Source organism: Octopus sinensis, linkage group LG19 (genome assembly GCF_006345805.1).
Source record: "Octopus sinensis linkage group LG19, ASM634580v1, whole genome shotgun sequence".
Lineage (NCBI taxonomy): Eukaryota > Metazoa > Mollusca > Cephalopoda > Octopoda > Octopodidae > Octopus > Octopus sinensis.
In genome coordinates this window covers 29,377,102-29,399,638 of record NC_043015.1, presented here as the reverse complement: position 1 = coordinate 29,399,638, position 22,537 = coordinate 29,377,102, and the positions used below count along the sequence as shown (strand labels likewise).

The window sequence follows — 22,537 nt, the reverse complement described above, 5'->3', positions numbered from 1 at the left end:
ACATAGTAGAAAGGATATCAATGCATATATAGACACATGCACACACACACACACACACATATATATATCATCCAACCCATGCTAGCATGTAAAGCGGATGCTAAACGATGATGATGATGATGATGATTGGTTTCAATTAATCATACATGACTGCGGCCATGCTGGGGCAGCGCCTTTCGTTGAACAAATCAACCCCTAGTACTTATTCAAGGAAACACACACACATTTATATATGTATATATATATATATATATATAATATATATATAGTAAAGAAATATATATATATATTTATATATATATATATAGTAAAGAAATATATATATATATATATATATATATATATATATATATATATATATAGATATATATATATATATATTTAAAATTTAGTAAGGGTAGAAATTGATATTAATCAATTAAAACCAGTGGCCCAGCATATTAAAAAATCTGAAGATTAAAATATTTTTACATGCAAAATTTAAAGGACTGACCACTGAAAGTGGACCATCAACATGCTAGATATAGATGTCAAATCGCTATTTTCCACAAAGAATATGTTCTCAAATAAAAACTCAGCACAAAACCAAAGCGTTAAAAATAAGCAAGACAAATGAAAATATACGAAATAAAAATGATTACCCATGTACTGAATCAGTTTCGATTATTGATATTCGCAAGGATAAACTGTAATCTCGTCAGCATGTTTTGTCATTATAGAAAATACAATTTGCAGGACTAGATACAAAAACCGCTTGACCGGAGCCTCGCATGCATGGAGTCCAACCGATTATATTTTTGTGTATCTTTGAGCGTGGCCTTATATATATATACACTCAACTGGATTCTTTCAGTCATGGCTATTGTTAGCATTTATTCCTCTTTCATTTTGATTCTTTGCGCTTTCAGTTTGTTATATTTTATTCTTTGCCATAAATATGTTTAAAGATCAGAAGACAACCCATATTTTTGGGGTGGGTTATTAATGTGTAGTCATGCCTATTGTTAGCATCTATTCATCTTTTATTTTGATTTGTTGCCATAGATATGTTTAAAGATTGGAAGATAACCTATATTTTTTTTTAAGCATGACACATTAGATAAAAGCTTTTACGAAGAATTTGCGCTTCGGCGTAGACTATCGCAGCCATTTCAGCTATGGTTTCGCTGCTGTTTCTAGAGAATCAAATGACCGTAGAGGATTACTCATTTGCTAGGATATGTCTAGCGTTAGTCGTTAATGTTATTTAGTTCCTCGTCAGTTTTGACCTATGATCAAAGACATCCTACTTGTGACGACCAGTGTAACTCGGATTCCATTGTCGAAAGGCGGGGAGCTGGTAGAAACGTTAGCACGCCGGGCGAAATGCTTAGCGGTATTTCGTCTGCCGCTACGTTCTGAGTTCAAATTCCGCCGAGGTCAACTTTGCCTTTCATCCTTTCGGGGTCGATAAATTAAGTACCAGTTACACACTGGGGTCGATGTAATCAACTTAATACCTATGTCTGTCCTTGTTTGTCCCCTCTATGTTTAGCCCCTTGTGGGTAATAAAGAAATAGGATTCCATTGTCGAATGTGTCCTTAAAAATGATGGTAGGTGTGACATGTGAAATATCTGAACTTTTAAATAAAAGGCAATCCATGAAAATGAAAATGATCAGTTTCACCTATTCGGCAATTTCTGTAAAATAAAAAATTATTCCTGACCAAACAGCTTCATGCCTGCTTGAAGACTTACTTTAAGGCCTTCACTCTCTATGGAGAATAATCCAACGACATTTTTTTCTCCACTGATTTTAAGGTTCTGGGGTATCCTTTCTGCTTCTCTTCAGTAAACATTGCAAAATAATAAAGTTCTTGGTGTGGCACGTAAAAAGCACCATCCGATCGTGGCCGTTGCCAGCCTCGCCTGGCCCCCGTGTCGATGGCATGTAAAAAGCACCATCCGATCGTGGCCGTTGCCAGCCTCGCCTGGCCCCCGTGTCGATGGCATGTAAAAAGCACCATCCGATCGTGGCTGTTGCCAGCCTCGCCTGGCCCCCGTGTCGATGGCATGTAAAAAGCACCATCCGATCGTGGCCGTTGCCAGCCATGCCTGGCCCCCGTGTCGATGGCATGTAAAAAGCACCCTCCATCGTGGCCGTTGCCAGCCATGCCTGGCCCCCGTGTCGATGGCATGTAAAAAGCACCATCCAATCGTGGCCGTTGCCAGCCTCGCCTGGCCCCCGTGTCGATGGCATGTAAAAAGCACCATCCGATCATGGCCGTTGCTAGCCTGGCCTGGCCCCCGTGTCGATGGCACGTAAAAAGCACCATCCGACCGTGGCCGTTTGCCAGCCTCATCTGGCACCAGTGCTGGTGGCATGTAAAAAGCACCCACTATGCTCACGGAGTGCTCAACCACTTACACGTTAATTTCACGAGCAGGCTGTTCCGTTGATCGGATCAACCGGAACCCTCGTCGTCGTAACCGACGGAGTGCTTTCCATCCCACAGTTAGAAAGCATTTCATAGGTTTGTTCAATCCTGGATGTTTTGGGGTTAAATATCTCCATGTACTGTTACGTCCATTTTTGATTGTTTTGATTTCAACTCCTCTATACTCAGACATGTAGGAGTACTCCATTGGTTGCGACGATGAGGGTCCCAGCTGATACGATCAACGGAACAGCTTGCTCGTGGAATTAACGTGCAAGTGGCTGAGCATTCCACAGACACGTGCACCCTTAACGTAGTTCTCAGGGAGATTCAGCATGACACAGAGTGTGACAAGGCCGGCCCTTTGAAATACAGGTACAACAGAAACAGGAAGTAAGAGTGAGAGAAAGTTGTGGTGAAAGAGTACAGCAGGGATCACCACCATCCCCTGCCGGAGCCTCGTGGAGCTTTAGGTGTTTTCGCTCAATAAACACTCACAACGCCCGGTCTGGGAATCGAAACTGTGATCCTACGACAGCGAGTCCGATGCTCTAACCACTGGGCCATTGCGCCTCCACTACTCAGACATGTAGAACAGTGAGTAATCCCTTTAGTGCTGTGCCACAGTAAATTACTCCCAGTACTCTCCATAAAGTGGTTGATGAATGACCAATGTTAACCTAGTCAAAGAAAATCTTTAATCTTGTTAAGGACATGACTTCTATTACTTGTGTCACAGTAATATGTACTCAGTACAAAGTGATTGGATCTAAGAAGATAATCCAGCTATAAAAACTGCACTAAAGATAAAACACTTTAAGTGGGACATGGCCCACTAACTCACCAAGGAGGACAAGCAACTCGGAATAAGAATTGTCTCAGACCATGAGGACTGAGACAATTGTCTCAGACCATAAGGTCTCAGACCAACTCATTGTCATGGAATGCAAAATGTAAAAGGAGTGGCTGTGTGGTAAGTAGCTTGCTTACCAACCACATGGTTCCGGGTTCAGTCCCACTGCGTGGCATCTTGGGCAAGTGTCTTCTATTATAGCCCCGGGCCGACCAATGCCTTGTGAGGGGATTTGGTAGACGGAAACTGAAAGAAGCCTGTCGTATATATGTATACATATATATGTGTATGTGTGTGTGTTTGTGTGTCTGTGTTTGTCCCCCTAGCATTGCTTGACAACCGATGCTGGTGTGTTTACGTCCCCGTCACTTAGCGGCTCGGCAAAAAGAGAACCGATAGAATAAGTACTGGGCTTACAAAAAAGTCCCGGGGTCGAGTTGCTCGACTAAAAGGCGGTGCTCCAGCATGGCCGCAGTCAAATGACTGAAACAAATAAAAAGAGAGTAAAAGAGTAAAGAGTAAGAGTAATCGTCATCATGGACTTGGACTCCTTGAAAAATCCTCAAAAGAACATCTAATCGAGTCCTGCCAATCTTGTTTCTGTCAACAGTACAAAAAGCACAATCGCTACACAAACTATGAAACCATTGTACCCTCTCCCCCCCCACCCCCAACATGAACATCATCATCATCATCATCATTGTTCGACCGTGGTCGAGACAATGGAATTTACCATGCTACGCCAGACTTCACGGTCCATCATGGCATTACGGAGGTCCTGTTGCTGGATGCCTGTATTCCTGGAGAACGTGATCAGAGACAGGACCCGGCAAAGCAGGGGCTGGACCTATATCCGCAGGTATACCATTGGGTCTGGTTCCCTGGGGAAGAGGAACCCTGGTGCAGTTAATTGTAAATTCCATAGTCTTTTCAAATGGCTAATAATGTGTGCGCGCGCCACTACTACACACATTGGAAAGCATTGTACAACCAAGTACTAAAGAAGATCTTTCCTTCTCCATGAAACAAAGCTGTTCCCGCTGGATGTCAACCCAGTATTTCTAAGCTACGGAACGAGTGATTTATTGTAAGGTTATTTCCCTAGATAGATTGCCTTCACTACGGCTAAGGAGCCCTTTCTACCCCAACATGAACAGCATGTAACTAAAACCCTTAAATTCACTTGTTGCAATGGCTGCATCACCACTGAAGAACGTCATTAGTATTGCAAAGCTTGGTTTTCTTCTCCCAAGACAGAAAATGCTTTCACTTCTAACGACTACTGACTCTTCACATGTTCAGTTAACAAAACAGTGCATTACTCTAACACTTGAGATGGTGCTGCTATCTACCTGGACATGGTCCACTATATTCAAAGAAAGGATAGACGACTGTGATGCTGTTGTTGATATGAACACACAAAATGCTCCAACTTCTACGGTCCCCTCTTTCTGACTTTTCTATTACAATTTCAGTGGCCTCAACATCATCATCATCGTTTAACATCCGTTTTCCGCGCTAGCACGGGTTGGACGGTTTGACCGGGGTCTGGGAAGCCAGGAGGCTGCACCAGGCTCCAGTCTGGTCTGGCAGTGTTTCTACGGCTGGATGCCCTTCCTAACGCCAACCACTCCGCGAGTGTAGTGGGTGCTTTTTACGTGTCACCTGCACAGGTGCCAGGGGGGGGGGTCCGGCATCGGTCACAATTGGTTGGTGCTTTTAACATGCCACCGGCACGGAAGCCAGTCAAGGCGGCGCTGGCATCGGCCGCGTTCGGATGGTGCTTTTTATGTGCCACCGGCACAGAAGCCAGTCGAAGCGGGGCTGGCAATGGCCACGTTCGGATGGTGCTTTTTATGTGCCACCGGCACAGAAGCCAGTCGAGGCGGCGCTGGCATCGGCCGCGTTCGGATGGTCCTTTTTATGTGCCACCGGCACAGAAGCCAGTCAAGGCGGCGCTGGCAATGGCCACATTCGGATGGTGCTTTTTATGTGCCACCGGCACAGAAGCCAGTCAAGGCGGCGCTGGCAATGGCCACGTTCGGATGGTGCTTTTTATGTGCCACCGGCACAGAAGCCAGTCGAGGCGGAACTGGCATCGGCCACGTTCGGATGGTGCTTTTTATGTGCCACCGGCACAGAAGCCAGTCGAGGCGGCGCTGGCAATGGCCACGTTCGGATGCTGCTTTTTATGTGCCACCGGCACTGGATCCAGTCGAGGCAGTGCTGGCAACGGCCACATTCGGATGGTGCTTTTTATGTGCCACCGGCACAGAAGCCAGCCAAGGCGGCGCTGGCAATGGCCACGTTCAGATGGTGCTTTTTATGTGCCACCGGCACAGAAGCCAGTCAAGGCGGCGCTGGCAATGGCCACGTTCGGATGGTGCTTTTTATGTGCCAATGGCACAGGTATCACAACTACTATTTCCATTGATATTTATTTAAATGCTCATGTACTTGACTCCTCCTCAAATTTCGTTGCTCTTATGATGCCCATCCACCCCAGCCAAGAACATTCTTGATTCACTTGTCACTCACTCTCATCACACACATTCTGTCTACCAGCCTCTGCATTAACTGTTATACCTAGTCTTTCCAACCAGGACATTGGCTCCCTGAAATTCCTTCCCTGCATGTTTTTTCTAACGAATGGCCCCTGTGCCGGTGGCACGTAAAAAGCACCATCTGATCGTGGCCGTTGCTAGCCTCGCCTGGCCCCTGTGCCGGTGGCACGTAAAAAGCACCATCCGATCGTGGCCGTTTGCCAGCCACGTTTGGCCCCTGTGCCGGTGGCACGTAAAAAGCACCATCCAACAGTGGCCGTCGGCCAGCCACGCCTGGCCCCTGTGCCGGTGGCACGTAAAAAGCACCATCCGACCGTGGCCGTTTGCCAGCCTCGCCTGGCCTCCGTGCCAGTGGCACGTAAAAGGCACCATCCGACTGTGGCCGTTTGCCAGCCCCGTCTGGCACCTGTGCCAGTGGCACGTAAAAAGCACCCACTACACTCGCAGAGTGGTTGATGTTAGGAAGGGCATCCAGCCGTAGAAACATTGCCAGATCAGACCGGGCCTGGTGCAGCCTTCTGGCTTCCCAGACCCCAGTTGAACCGTCCAACCCATGCTAGCATGTAAAGCGGATGCTAAACGATGATGATGATGATGATGATTGGTTTCAATTAATCATACACCAGGCCCAGTCTGATCTGGCAATGTTTCTACAGCTGGATGTCCTTCCTAACGCCAACCACTCCGTGAGTGTAGTGGGTGCTTTTTACGTGCCACCGGCACAGGTGTCAGATGAGGCTGGCAAACAGCCACGATCAGATGGTGCTTTTTACGTGCCACCGGCATGGGGGCCAGTATATATATATATATATATATATATATATATAATATATATATACATGTTTTATATTTATATATTTATACAGTGAAATTTGATTTAATACTAAATTGAATTTTTCCCTGTAAGTTTGGAGCTATACTCCCTATTATTATTGTTATTGTTATTATTAAAGCTACTGTCAGCCTTTTCTTTGCAAAATTTTGTTTTCTATTAAAATGTATTGAGTAATCCTTCAGTTTAAACTCAAAACCAAACAACATCCTCATCATACGTCTGCTTTCCTTGCTAGAATGGGTTAGACGGTTTGACTGGAACTGGTAAGCTGGAGGTTTCAGTCTGATTTGACATGGTTTCTACAGCTGGATGCCCTTCCTAATGCCAACCACTCTGAGAGTGTAACGGGTGCTTTTTATGTGCCACTGGCATAGGTGCCATTTACAAGACACTGGCAACGGCCACGACTATGATTTCTCAAGCACAGCATCTTACTGAAGGTCTCAGTCATTTGTCATTACCGTCAAATTTACATTTTGCATTATTTTCAAATTTTGGACTAATTTTCATGAATTTCTTTTGGCAGCCTTGAGCCATTTACATATTTCTCTTATTCTTTCTCTCTCTCTCTCTCTCTCTCTCTCTCTCTCTCTCTCCCTCCCTCCCCTTCGTCTCTCTCATACACAGAGGCTTGGCAATTATTTCACTTTTGATGGCAAATCAATTTTTGAACTAAAATTAACATTTACAGACCAACAAAGGAGTCTGAGACTTGCTAGAAACAATAACTGAATCTTCAAGGAAATTGGCCTTACAGCTACCATTTGGATTCTGCTGCACTGTGTCATATATTTCCCTGAAAGAAGGCCTTCCTCTCCCAAGTCTTGTCAGTTCTGAATTGTCATTGATGCTTCTGTAACTTTTCCTCTGTGTAAGGGTGTTAACCTTATGAGAAGAGGTAGACCATATTAATTTGGTCTCTGTCCTTAACCTGTCCAGCAAGAGAGGGTCATTGAACCAGAATGCACACTACATTCGGTAAGCTGGCAGAATCGTTAGCACGCCAGACAAAATGCTTAGCGGCATTTCGTCTGCCGTTATGTTCTGAGTTCAAATTCCACCGAGGTCGACTTTGCCTTTCATCCTTTCGGGGTCGATAAATTAAGTACCAGTTACTCACTCGGGTCGATGTAATCGACTTAATTCATTTGTCTGTCCTTGTTTGTCCCCTCTATGTGTCCCCTCTATGTTTAGCCATGGTCGGATGGTGCTTTTTACGTGCCACCGGCACGGGGACCAGGCGAGGCTGGCAACGGCCACGATCGGATGGTGCTTTTTATGTGCCACCGGCCACGCGAAGCTGGCAACGGCCACGATCGGATGGTGCTTTTTATGTGCCACACCAAGAACTTTATTATTTTGCAGTGTTTACTTAAAACAATAACAAATTAATTAGTTATTAGAAAATCCTTTTCATCTTCTATTGGATTGTCTTAATTATTAAAAAAAAAAATTAATCAAACATTCCCTAGAAGTGTGAGACAGAAAAGGTTGATAAACACTGATAAGAATGGTAACTAGCTATAAATGTTGGCGTGATTAAAAGTTATACATTTTAACTCTTTCGTTACCAACCCGGCTGAAACCGGCTCTGGCTCTGAGTACAAATGTCTAGTTTACATGAGTTTTGAATTAAAATCTTCCACCAAACCTTAGTCACAATTTATGTTCCTATCACAAGCTTAATAATAACTAAGTTATTTTACTAAATTCTTACATCATCTTTGTTATATTTAAAGTAATTGAAAGAAACACAGAGCATCTCAAAATAAATACAGTAACGAAAGGATTAAATTCTAAAATAGTTTTTTTTTTTTTTTTCTATCTTTATTTCAGTTTTTCACATTTTGATTTCGAAACGACTTTATTGATTGAAAAAAAAAAAAAAAAAAAAAAAAAAATTCAGAATAATGGTGAAAATCAATGATTGCTGCCAAAATTGTGGCAAATCTGGTTCTCAGCTCCGAAATTGCAAGCGCTGTAAAGTTGTCTTTTATTGTTCTGACATCTGTGAAATGGAAGACCGTGATGAACATAGCAGAGTGTGCTCTGTAGAGAAAGTAGCTTCTGCTAATGCTGACTTTGATGAGCAAAATATTAAATCTAAGAAGGACAAACAAACTGGAGATGCTAAGAAAGATAACGATGGTGCTGGTAATAACAGGAATGATTACAATAACGTGCCTTCTTTCTCATCTATGGAAGCCTATAATGATATGGGTCACCTCTCTAATCCCTATGGTTTTGTTGCTGGTGCCACTACACGGTTTAATCATCCATTCCAATGTCCTTGTTGCGGGGGTTTAAAATTCAACCCAGTATTTTGCAAAAGATGCAGGTTTACCAGTTATTGTTCTGAACAATGTCTGTTGAGAGATTTCTTTACTCACTGTCTGGAATGCATCCCATGTGATAAACGTAAGTGCATACATCTTTATATCATATTAAAATGACATATTGTTAAATTTATTTAATGTTTTCTAGGTGCAGGAGTGGCTGTGTGGTAAGTAGCTTGCTAACCAACCACATGGTTCCGGGTTCAGTCCCACTGCGTGGCATCTTGGGCTAGTGTCTTCTGCTATAGCCCCGGGCCGACCAATGCCTTGTGAGTGGATTTGGTAGACTGAAACTGAAAGAAGCCCGTCGTATATATGTATATATATATATATATATATATATATATATATATGCATGTGTGTGTGTATATGTTTGTCCCCCTAGCATTGCTTGACAACCGATGCTGGTGTGTTTACGTCCCCGACTCTTAGCGGTTCGGCAAAAAGAGACCGATAGAATAAGTACAAGAGAGGAAGAGGCCGACCAAGAACCCGCTGGCTTGACACCATCAAGAGTGATACCGGAATGGACACAGCCAATCTGAAAGAAGTGGCCCAGGATAGAACTGACTGGAGGGCACTGATCCAACGTGTAACCGAGAGTCGACTTCGACTGAGTGGATAGATGGATGGATGGATTATAATATATCATAAAATACTATAAATATAACATCAACAATTATTAAATCAAAAAAGCCAACGATATGTTTCAACTTATATACATTTTTTCATATATAAACAATACAATTCCCTTACATAAGCCTTATCAGAATCAATGGTTTGAAGATAGAGGAAATTCCGTGTGAGAGGATGGCTGGATTGTAAAAAAGTTAATTCAAATGCTTATGTATTATGAGCATGAATGTTAGCCATTCAACTACATTTCAATTACAATTAAAAACAACAAAATTATACCGGACAAAATAATTAAGTAGAATCTAAAAGTATCAAAATATATTTCCATATATCTCAAATAATATTAAACCAAACTCATTTATGTCATAGACAATCTTTTGCTATTATAAGTGGAGGCACAATGGCCCAGTGGTTAGGGCAGCGGACTCGCGGTCGGAGGATTGCAGTTTCGATTCCCAGACCGGGCATTGTGAGTGTTTATTGAGCGAAAACACCTAAAAGCTCCACGAGGCTCTGGCAGGGGGTGGTGGTGAACCCTGCTGTACTCTTTCACCACAACTTTCTTCCTGTTTCTGTTGTACCTGTATTTCAAAGGGCTAGCCTTGTCACACTCTGTGTCACGCTGAATCTCCTCGAGAACTACGTTAAGGGTACACGTGTCTGTGGAGAGCTCAGCCACTTGCACGTTAATATCACAAGCAAGCTGTTCTGTTGATAGTATCAGCTGGGACCCTCATCGTCGCAACCGACGGAGTGCTCCTAATAATGCTATTTTAATAACATACAACAATACTATATGTGTATATAATTAAATATAGGGCCTTACTTAATCTAGAAACTGTAATAAAACATGTAAAAAAATATAAATGATATTTATATTTTTAATATATAACTAAATTACATGTGACCTGTTGCGTCTTGTTAGTCTCTCTGAATTCTATTAATGAGCTTATTAGTCCACAAAAATGCACAGTGATTCTTTGGAGCATAACTTGCATCTTCTGGAAAGGGCATTGTATTGTTGTGTATGTCTTATTATGGAGTAAGACTATATTTGATTAAATATACACAAAACGGAATTTCTTTTTACATTAAGCAGCATTAAACTTTTAAATAAAACACTATCACACATGTAGTTGAAGTGTTTGATATTGTAGATTTTTTCTTTTTTTTTCTTTTTCTTGCTCTTAAAACAGGTGAATGTGCTCGATGTTCAAGATCCAATGTAGAATTAACAAAATGTTCAGGCTGCAATACTGTAGAATACTGTTCCAAACTTTGTGAAAATGCTGCCTGGGAACATCACAAGCTTTCATGCAAGACTTCAAAGACTAAAGGTGATGAAAATTCCAGTAAAATATCAATCAAAGGTGAGTGCCAGAAGCACGTTAATTTTATTTATAACCCTTTAAGAAGTCAAACGAGATCATGCATTCTCTTCTCTCTACCTTATTTTCGTCTTTCTTTCTCCACTCCTTTCTTATACTTGTCCATCTAATTTCTTCTCCTATACAAGCCCTATAATGAGTTCTCCATTATAAACTTGATACTAACTTAACCTTTTCACTCTCTGATCAAATTTGGATCAGCTGAATCATCTGGCACTATGTTCTTTCCTTAAGAAGTTCTAATTGTTAAATCTTACCTGTATTCACCTGATGGAGCATTTTTTTTTCCTTCATGAAAAAACACCACAGTCCATCAATGAGAAATATGCCTCAAACAAGTGTAGTGAACCACAATCCATTTGGTGTTCCATATATATTTATATGTATGTATATATATATATATATATATGTGTGTGTGTGTGTGTGTGTGTGTGTGTGTGTGTGTGTGTGTGTGTGTGTGAAAATATATGTAAATATGTATGTGTGTAAATATATATATATATATATATACCATTTAGTAATATTTCAGTAACACGCTCTCTCTCTCTCTCTCTCTCTCTTTCTCTCTCTCTCTCTTTCACTCTTTCTCTCTCACTCTCTCTCTTTCTTTCTCTCTCTCTCTCTCTCTCTCTCCATACATATATTTATATATATATATATATATATGCATACATTACATATCCTTACATACATACATGTATATATATATATATATATATATACATGTATGTATGTATGGATATGTAATGTATGCATATATATATATATATATATATAAATATGGTATGGAGAGAGAGAGAGAGAGAGAGAAAGAAAGAGAGAGTGAGAGAGAAAGAGTGAAAGAGAGAGAGAGAGAAAGAGAGAGAGAGAGAGAGAGAGCGTGTTACTGAAATATTACTAAATGGTATTAAACTGTAAATGTGAAACTGAAACTAAAATATTATGGAGTTATCTCCCTTTAACCATACATTTCTTTTCTTCATCGCTTTCGGGCTAACGAAATTGAATCGGGTCGAGTGTCAAATACCCAGTTTTAGACTAAGCTAATATTTGGAATTGAGTTTTTAAATGAGTTTATTAATATATTTTAGGTTCCCATTAAGTCTGTAGATGGGGATCACATGCCTTTCTTCTAAAGAAATATTCGAAAAGGGTGCCCCATATTAATCCCGTACCCTTCCCACCTATTCTATCTTATAGTCATAAGAATAGGTTTTGGAACGTTTTATGGTTTGGCCCTCCTCTTTCTCCCTTGATATTTGGACAAATGCACTTAGCAGATAGCCACATACTTAGAACCTATAGAGGATCTTTTCGGTTTGAACGGCAGTTTTTAACATAATTTCTAGGTAACTAAAAAATTTTAAACTTCGTATACTGGTAGAATTTGTTTATAAAACATCTTTTTTTCTTGGCTTTATTGAGAAAATTCTATAGTTTATAAGATATTTGTTGTTTTTTTTTCTTCAATTTCTGCAATTTCAACCAATCAATGACGTGTATTGAGGTAAAATCATTCTGTGCTGTATGAATATGTCTCTCGTTTAAGAAACAGATTGGGTTTATTTACATTTGTGTGAAAAAAGATACCCTTCCCCTTCCCCCTACCCCTAACCCAAACCCTAACTAACCCTAACCCTAAAACAGATTGAAATGCAATAGATCGATACTAGGGTTATAATCATGGGTGACAATTTCATATGACCCACTAGAAAAAACTGCCGTTCAAACCTTAGATACAATAAAATCTTTCACAGTGACTGTGTGGTAAGTAGCTTGCTTACAAACCACATAGTTCCAGGTTCAGTCCCACTGTGTGGCACCTTGGGCAAGTGTCTTCTACTATAGCCTCAGGCCGACCAAAGCCTTGTGAGTGGATTTGGTAGACGGAAACTGGAAGAAGCCTGTCGTATATATGTATGTGTGTGTATATGTTTGTGTGTGTATATGTTTGTGTGTCTGTGTTTGTCCCTGCAGCATTGCTTGGCAATCGATGCTGGTGTGTTTACGTCCCGTTACTTAGCGGTTCAGCAAAAGAAACCGATAGAATAAGTACTAGGTTTACAAAGAAAATGTCCTGGGGTCGATTTGTTCGACTAAAGGCGGTGCTCCAGCATAGCCACAGTCAAATGACTGAAGCAAGTAAATGGTAAAGACTGCAAATATTTGAACTCACTCAGAACCAAATTGTGCTTTTAAAAAACAATACAATAACCCCAGCTCATTTACGTTAACTCTTTTAAATAGAACACTCGCATAACTAGTAAAAATGTTTTCTGTTTTTCACCTTCTTCCCAAACAGGTCAGTGTGCCAGATGTAAAAAGTCAGATGCAGTGTTGAAAAAATGTTCTGGCTGCAACATTGTAGAATATTGTTCAAGAGCTTGTCAAAGTGTTGACTGGACAGATCACAAGACTTCATGTAAAAGATCAGTAAAAAGTAAATAGTTTCTCTACTAAACCACTATATACCTTTAGTACTGTACACTAATTTATACCATACCACATTATTTTCCGGCATATCAGTCGAATTATTCAGACCAAAATCTACTGCCAAGATAGGGGTCATCATCATCATCATCGTTTAGCGTCCGCTTTCTATGCTAGCATGGGTTGGACGGTTCAACTGGGGTCTGGGAAGCCAGAAGGCTGCACCAGGCCCAGTCTAATCTGGCAATGTTTCTACAGCTGGAAGCCCTTCCTAACGCCAACCACTCCATGAGTGTAGTGGGTGCTTTTTATGTGCCACCGGCACGGAAGCCAGTCAAGGGGCTAAACATAGAGGAGACAAACAAGGACGGACAAAGGGATTAAGTCGATTACATTGACCCCTGTACATAACTGGTACTTAACTGATGTTGTTGATGTTGAAATTCCAATGAAGGAGCCTTGGATCCAGGTTAGAAACTGGCTCTTTCTCTATTGGCAAGAAACCTTGAAATAAAACTAAGCATTGACATACACACACACACATACACACACAAAGAAGGGAGATGAGAGAGGTAGTGTTCTGTATAATGAAGGCATGTCAGAGACACTGCTCCCTTGTTGGCTCAACAAACTGATGAATGACTAAATTCTTCAACTGAGGGTTACTACACAATCAACTGTCATCGACTTTGGTCGCTTATAAATAAACTCTTTACCCACAACAGCCACATTAACACATTTCAATTGCACACCTGGTAGAAGTGTTTCATATATTATGTTTTACATCTGTCCAAACAGGTCAATGTGCCAGGTGTAAAAAGTCAGGTGCAGAGTTGAAAAAATGTTCTGGCTGCAACAGTGTAGAATATTGTTCAAGAATTTGTCGAACAACTGACTGGGAACAACACAAGACTTCATGTAAAAGATCAGTTAAAGGTGAGTGTTAACAGCAGGTAAATTATTCCCCCACTAACCCATTATATACCTGCAGTACTGTACCCCAATTTATGCCTCCAATACTACATTATTTTCTGGCATACCAGTTGAGTTATTCCAACCAAAATCTACTGCCAAGAAAGGTCGGCCTATCTATATACAAAGACATTAAAACTTTTAAATCATACATGTGGTAGAAGTGTTCAGATATTTTCTGTTTTCCATCTCCCCCAACAGGTCAATGTGCCAGGTGTAAAAAGTCAGGTGTAGCACTGAAAAGATGTGTTGCTTGCAACAATGTGGAATATTGTTCCAAAGTTTGTCAAACAGCTGACTGGGAACATCACAAGAATTCATGCAAAACTGCTAATACTGAGGATGGTGAAAGTTCCAGTAAAATACCAGTCAAAGGTGAGTGACCGAAGTAAGAAATTTGTTTTTCAACAATACCATTTTAGACCTCCACCACATAAATATATACTCCCTTCACATAAAAAACATTCCTCCATTACTTAAGATATATCACCTCTACATAAATATATACTTCTATTACATAAATATAAACCGCCACTACTTAAATATATACCTCCATACATAAGTATATGTGGAGGCACATGGCCTAGTGGTTAGAGCAGTGGACTCATAGTCGAGGGATTGCAGGTTTGAATCTCAGACTGGGTGATGTGTGTTTATGAGTGAAACACCTAAGCTCCATGTGGCTCCGGCAGAAGGTAATGGTAAACTTCTGCTGACTCTTTCACCACAACTTTCTCTCACTCTTGCATCTAGCAGCTCACCTGCAACGTACCAATGTCCCATCCAGGTGGGGAACCTGTACGTCAGTGAAACCAGGAAACCAGCCTTTATGAGCCAGGCATGGCTCAAGAAGGAACAAACAACATACATAAATATATACCCCTACAGCATAAATATATACTACCACTACACAAATATATACTCATTCATTACACATATACATAGAAGAGGTTTCCTTCAGTTTCTCTCCACCAAATCCATTCCTAAGGTTTTGGTCAGCTGATGACTATAGTAGAAGATGCTTACCCAAGGTGCCATGCAGTTGGACTGAACCCAGGACCACATGATTTGGAAGCAAACTTTTTACCACACAAAAACACCCACTATAAACAAACAACTTTATATCAAAAATATTCTTGTCTACTCTAGGCACAAGCCCTAAAATTTTGGGGGGAGAGGAGCCAGTCGATTAGATCAACACTAGTACACAACTGGTACTTCATTTATCGACCCCAAAAGGATGAAAGGCAAAGTCGACCTCGGTAGAATTTGAACTCAGAATGTAAAGAAAGACGAAATACTGCTAAGCATTTTGCCTGGCATGCTAACATTTCTGCCAGCTCTCCACCTTCTTATATTAAAATTATTGACTCTTTTAAATGGAACTCTATCACACATGTAGAAGAAATGTTTAATATTTATTCTTCATCTCTTAAACAGGTCAATGTGGCAAATGTAAAAGATCAAATGTAAAGTTAATAAAATGTCCAGCCTGCGACAATAGAGAATATTGTTCCCAAGTTTGTCAAATAGCTGACTGGACAGATCACAGGAAATCATGCCAGATTTCAGAGTCTAAAGGTAATGAAAGTTCTAGTATTAACTCAGTTGAAGGTAAGTGATAGAAGCAGGAAATTTATTACTCCACCATATTGCTGTACATCTCTATTACACTGCTGTCCACCTCTCCTACATACTTGTATACCTCTACAAAACTAATATATACCTCCACTAACACATAATGTATCTGTGTTAATAGATATACTCTTACTCTTTTACTCTTTTACTTGTTTCAGTCATTTGACTGCGGCCACGCTGGAACACTGCCTTTTTTAGTCAAGCAAATCGACCCCAGGACTTATTCTTTGTAAGCCCAGTACTTATTCTATCAGTCTCTTTTGCCGAACCACTAAGTGATGGAGACGTAAGCACACCAGCATCGGTTGTCAAGCAATGCTAGGGGGACAAAGACAGACACACACACATAATACATATATATATATATATACATATATACGACAGGCTTCTTTCAGTTTCCGTCTACCAAATCCACTCACAAGGCATTGGTCGGCCCGGGGCTATAGCAGAAGACACTTGCCCAAGATGCCACGCAGTGGGACTGAACCCGGAACCATGTGGTTGGTTAGCAAGCTACTTACCACACAGCCACTCCTGCACATTTATTGCCCTTCAGGGAGGAGATGAACATCGTTTTAATGCTGCTATTTTCAGCAGCAATATATTTGTAAAATATTTCATTACCATCACTCAATCAATCGATTCAGCCATTGATTTCTAATTGGTGGCTAAGTGTGTTCCTTTCATTTCTCCATAACGTTAGGTCATGCTGGGATTGGAAGAGATCCAATTTTTGTCATAGCCATTTCATCCCTTTATCTTGTTCTGTTTCTTTCGTTTCCCGGAACCCCACCCCCCTCTCTCTCTCTCTCTCTCTATCTATCTATCTATCTATCTATCTAGCTCTCTGTCTATCTATCTCTCTCTCTCTATCTATCTATCTATCTATCTATCTATCTTTCTCTTATTATCATCTACCTATGACCGTGACTAACTGAACTCCCTTGCAAAAGTTATATGACTTTGATAATAGCATTTTGCTTTGCTTGTTTTTGAATCCCATTCATTTCTTTTTAGTCATCATCATCATCATCATCATCATCATAGTTCTTAATGTCTCCTTCTCATTGATTGCATGGGTCGGATAGAGTTTCCCAAAGCAGATTTTCTAAGGCCAGACATATTTTCACACAATACTGGAAACGAATGACATTTATTTACAAGTCATGAAGTCAAGCCAAGGTGTCACAAATATGCACTCACTCATACCTACATATATATAAATTATTATTATATATATATGTGTGTATAACCAATAGGCTTCTTTCAGTTTCCATCTATGAAATCCCCTCACAAAAGCTTTGTCAACCTGGGACTTTAGTAGAAGACTCCCAAGATGCTATGCAGTGAGACTGAACTTGAAATCATTTGATTCAGAAGCAGTCTTCTGACCACCCAACCATGCCTCTCTCCTATGCAACCACACCTCTGTCCTTTCATTATATTTCACTCATAATACATTTATAAGCATCTTGAGCTGCTCTTAACTTCCATGCTAAGTCTAGACAGATTCTGTGTTCCTGCATCATAAAAAATTCTTGTGAAGATTCTCTGGTTGTAAACTAGTCTTTGAAAGTTTTAGCAGCATTTAATTTCAAAGACCAAAGTTGCCATTCCAAATACTTGCCAGCTTAAATTCTTTTTGAAGAAGCCGCAACTGAGATGTCCTTCAAAATGGCATTCCAGGAGTCTTCGCCTCCAATTATCTTTGTTAATGTCTTTAATTTCTTGTTGTGTGTCTGCCAATAACATCCATGCAACAGATTGGTCTTTGTCCTCCTTTAGGGCATGGAACTCGCCAAAATATACCTGATACGGTCTGTTGTTCAGAATAGGTGTATTGACCAGCCAAAGCTACTCTGCATTGAGCAATGATAGAGTGGAATGTGTTCATAAATCTCCTCTTATGTCTTATGCTATGAAACGTTTTGAGCCGTTGTGAAAGAGCCTTGGTGTACGTAGGCAGTTGTATGTAGTTGACTTCATCCTTAGGAAAAATCTTGACTCTATCTTAGGTAAAGGCCTGACTTTCAAGCTCATACTAATTCACCATTTTAATTTTTTTTTTGCTGTAAATCTTTGTGGGATGACGTCAGCAGCTGGGGAGCTGACCAGAACTTGGGGCTGACCGGAAGGGGTAGCAGTGACGCGCGCGCAGGTAGGGTGGCATTCACCCTTTTCGATCGCGGTCACCGAGCGAGGAAGTCGGGTCAGCACGTTGTTAAGGTTGGGAGAAGCAGCTGCTATTTCTAGCGTTCGGGTCGGGCTGTGTTGAAGGATCCATTACCGCTGAGGGGTCTCCCTCTGAGCAAAGAGAAGGTAGGTGCCTTTATTTCGAATCTCTTGCATACACCACAATCTTACTGAAGTTAGTGTAATTTTTTCTCTTTAAAAGGATTTTTCTTTAACTTTAATATTGAGTATTTCATCTCTCACTTTGAACTTTATTTCATCTTCTTTTTAATGTTCATTCTTAAACCTATTACTTTTGCATTCTATATTAAGTCATCTTAACATCATTTGAAGTTCACCCAAATCTCTCACCTGAGTACTCTGTTGTCTGCAAATCGATTTTAAATCTCAGTTTAAAAAATGTTACAAGAATATTCTAAAGTAGATTGGAAACAGTAAACAATAGGGGAATAGAATCTCCCGATCTTAAAACCATTTTGCAGTAGAAATTTTTTAGAATCTTTTATGTAGTCTCATGAAAAACGTTACACGGTTCTAAGTCAGCTCCCTTGACTTTCGGAAAAATTTTTTCACGCTCAGGGTTGCTGAAGCGTGGAATAAACTGCCTGCATCAGTTGTTGACTGCCATGACACTGCATCCTTTAAGGCCCTCATGCTTCCCGAAATCCGTCGAAACTACACCTGATTATATATACACTTTAGATGAGTTGTAGTGCACCTGAGCACTGTACACAATTATTATTATTATTATTATTATTATTATTATTATTAATAGCTGCAGCATCTTATCGACTTTGACACAATCCTTTCTCACATTAGCAACATAAACTCTTAAATAAAAGTTTGTGGGTGTGTTTGATGTTTTTGTTTTTCTTATCTCTCGAAACAGGTGAATGTGCCAATTGTTCCAGGTCAATGAGAAAATGTTCAGGCTGTAACAGTGTAGAATATTGTTCTAAAGAATGTGAAAGTGCTCATTGGAAACATCACAAGACTTCGTGCAAGCCTTCAAAAGCAGAAGCTGATGACTCTTCCCCCAGTGAAAAATCAGTTAAAAGTGAGTTACAGAAATAAGAAATATCATCATCATCATCATCATCATCGTTTAACGTCCGTTTTCCGCGCTGGCACGGGTTGGACGGTTCAACCGGGGTCTGGGAAGCCAGGGGCTGCACCAGGCTCCAGTCTGATCTGGCAGAGTTTCTACAGCTGGATGCCCTTCCTAACGCCAACCACTCCGCGAGTGTAGTGGGTGCTTTTTACGTGCCACCTGCACAGGTGCCAGGGGGGTCCGGCATCGGTTACGATCGGTTGGAGCTTTTAACGTGCCACCGGCACGGAAGCCAGCCAAGGCGGCGCTGGCAACGGCCACGTTCGGATGGTGCTTTTTATGTGCAACTGGCACAGAAGCCAGTCGGGGTGGCGCTGGCAACATCTCTCCCAACCCATTATAACACCACAAAACAGTATAACGACACTACACCATAATATAGTACCTCAACACAATATAACATCTCTGTACCATAATATTCTACCACAGCACAACCTCCACTGCATCACCTTAGCATTGTATACCATCAGAGTACCACTGTATACATCCTCTACAGCACAGGACCCTATCTTTATGCCACAATAGACATACGATACTGCACTATGCTGGGAACCCCTTTGGTCACGACTGACCATGGGATTGCACCTAGAAAGTTACCTATTTTTTTACTACCCACAAGAGGCTAAACACAGAGGAGACAAACAAGGACAGACAAAGGTATTAAGTCGATTATATCGATCCCAGTGCGTAACTGGTACTTAATTTATCGACCCCAAAAGGATGAAAGGCAAAGTTGACCTTGGCGGAATTTGAACTCAGAACGTAACAGCAGACGAAATACGGCTACGCATTTCGCCCGGCGTGCTAACGATTCTGCCAGCTCCATATATACCTCCATTTCACCACTATTGTGTGTGTGAACTCTCTTGGTGCTTCGATGAATGAAAGTTCTGCAAGACACAGCTAAATTGAAATTCACACCTGCCCCAGGTCTGTGGAAAATGGCTATTAGTCTATGGCCACCTGTGTACATGGTGAATGCTTTAGACTTCCAGCAGGTATCTTTCTTCTACCTGTCACTATCATCACTTACCTTATTGCCATAGGACTTATGAAGAAATTGTGATGATGATGATGATGGTTCCAGTGGCTTTGTTTGCTGACCAATCTGCAGGATAAATATTATTTCAGTGAGAAGAATTTCTTCAGTGTTCCCGCAACCACTAGTTCCACACCCTAGCGGTTGAGGGAACTTGTGGAAGAGGTAGACCCAAGAAAACCTGGGACGAGGTGGTGAAACACGACCTTCGAACTTTAGGTCTCACCGAAGAAATGACCAGAGACCGAGACCTTTGGAAGTATGCTGTGCGTGGGGAGACCCGGCAGGACAAGTGAGACCATAACCCATGGCCTCTACCTGGGATGTAGCCAGTCCACTTATGCATACCTTTCCTTCTTGGGACATAAACCCTACTTGTGAAGACCTGTTGAGGCAAGTGAAAATCGAAATCGTTCAACATCAATGGAAATTGTAGCTGTGATACCAGTGCCGGTGGCACGTAAGAGAACCATCTTAACGTGGCCGTTGCCAGTGCCGCCCCGACTGGCCTCCGTGCCGGTGGCACGTAAAAAGCACTATCCGATCGTGGCCGTTTGCCAGCCTCGCCTGGCACCTGTGCCGGTGGCACATAAAAAGCACCCACTACACCCTCGGAGTGGTTGGCGTTAGGAAGGGCATCCAGCCGTAGAAACACTGCCAGATCAGACTGGGCATGGTGCAGCCTTCTGGCTTCCCAGACCCCAGTTGAACCGTCCAACCCATGCTAGCATGGAAAACGGACGTTAAACGATGATGATGATGATTATTTATGTTCTGAGTTCAAATGCCACTGAAGTCGTCTTTGCCTTTCATCCTTTCGATGTTGATAAAATAAGTACATTATCATACACTAGCAGTATCGCCTGGCGTTGCTCGGGTTTGTAAGGGAAATAACTATATACGCATATATAGAGAGTTACTTCCCTTATATAAACCGAGCGAAAATGCATTAAAAATGCGGAAAAATTATGGTAATTTTTTTTTTAAATCGTAGACTCATCCTAGACGCGCGCTAATACCCAGAAGGGCTCGATATGAATCACGACTATAAGATACCCGCTTTTAGTTAAACTGTACCGCAAAATGTGGGAGTAGTTAGGAATCTAAATCATAGGAGATAGACACACAACTTCATTTTTATATATAAAGATATGGTCGAAGTATTTGTTAAGTTCCATTTTCTCTCTCCCCAAACAGGTAAATGTGCCAGTGTAAAAAGTCAGATGTAGCATTGAAAAAATGTTTTCAATGCAACAATGTAGAATATTGTTCTGAAGTTTGTCGAGAAGATGACTGGGAACATCACAAGACTTCATGCAAGACTTCAAAGACTGCAGATGGAGCAAGTTCCAGTAAAACCTTAATTAATGGTAAGTGATACAAGCAAGAGATATATTCCTCAATTACACCATTTTACACCTTCACTGCATAAATAGACCCTGCCACTACATCACATATGCCCATTCACTACCATATTATTATTGTAATCCTGTACAAGGTGGTGAGCTGACCAAATTGTTAACATGTTGGACAAAATGCTTAGTGGCATTTTATTCATCTTTACATTCTGAGTTCAAATTCCAATGGGATTGACTTTGCCTTTCATCCTTTTGGGGTCGATAAAATACAGGGGTTGGGCAAAATAATGGAAACACCTTAAAATTTTCAAACAAATTTATTTTAATATGGGGCAGGACCACCTTTGGCAGTAATTACAGCTTGAATTCTACGAGGTATGAACTCGTACAAAGTTTGAATTGTTTCCAAGGGAATTTTTGTCCATTCTTCAGCTAAAACTGTCTCCTGTTCTTGTAGAGATTGCTGATGGTAGAGGACATCGACTCCTTACTTGTCTTTCTAAAATGCACCATAAATGTTCAATAATATTGAGATCTGGGGACTGTGGTGGCCAGATAAGATATTCAACTTTACTAGAATGTTCCTTGTGCCATTCAGTAACAAATTTAGCTTTGTGAATTGGTGCATTATCATCCTGAAAGATTGCGTTTCCCTCTGGAAACAGTTCCGCAACCTCATGATGAATTTGATCAAATAAAGTGCTTAAATAGTTTTGACTATTAATTGTGCCATGAAGGGCTGGCAGATTTCCAAGATATTGTCCCC

General features: G+C 41.0%; 2 protein-coding genes across 3 annotated transcripts in view; one reads left to right on the top strand and one right to left on the bottom strand.

Moving 5' to 3' along the window:
* Positions 1 to 785, bottom strand: part of LOC115222007 — a 41,876-nt gene extending 41,091 nt beyond the window's left edge. Inside the window, exon 1 of the mRNA XM_036511239.1 lies at positions 642 to 785. The gene's annotated coding sequence lies outside the window, so the exon portion shown is untranslated. The remainder of the gene's footprint in view (positions 1 to 641) is intronic.
* LOC115222008 (NF-X1-type zinc finger protein NFXL1-like) overlaps positions 1 to 21,696 on the top strand; it is a 23,689-nt gene extending 1,993 nt beyond the window's left edge. Inside the window, exons 2-9 of one of the 2 annotated variants that reach the window (XM_029792120.2) lie at positions 8,507 to 9,088; positions 10,839 to 11,012; positions 13,333 to 13,470; positions 14,259 to 14,396; positions 14,634 to 14,807; positions 15,873 to 16,013; positions 19,153 to 19,320; positions 21,611 to 21,696. In XM_029792120.2, the coding sequence (XP_029647980.1) occupies positions 8,581 to 9,088; positions 10,839 to 11,012; positions 13,333 to 13,470; positions 14,259 to 14,396; positions 14,634 to 14,807; positions 15,873 to 16,013; positions 19,153 to 19,320; positions 21,611 to 21,642 (1,473 nt within the window). In that variant the 5' untranslated portion in view covers positions 8,507 to 8,580 and the 3' untranslated portion in view covers positions 21,643 to 21,696. The remainder of the gene's footprint in view (positions 1 to 8,506; positions 9,089 to 10,838; positions 11,013 to 13,332; positions 13,471 to 14,258; positions 14,397 to 14,633; positions 14,808 to 15,872; positions 16,014 to 19,152; positions 19,321 to 21,610) is intronic. The other variant, XM_036511242.1, reaches the window with a different exon arrangement.
* Positions 21,697 to 22,537: the final 841 nt, after the last annotated feature.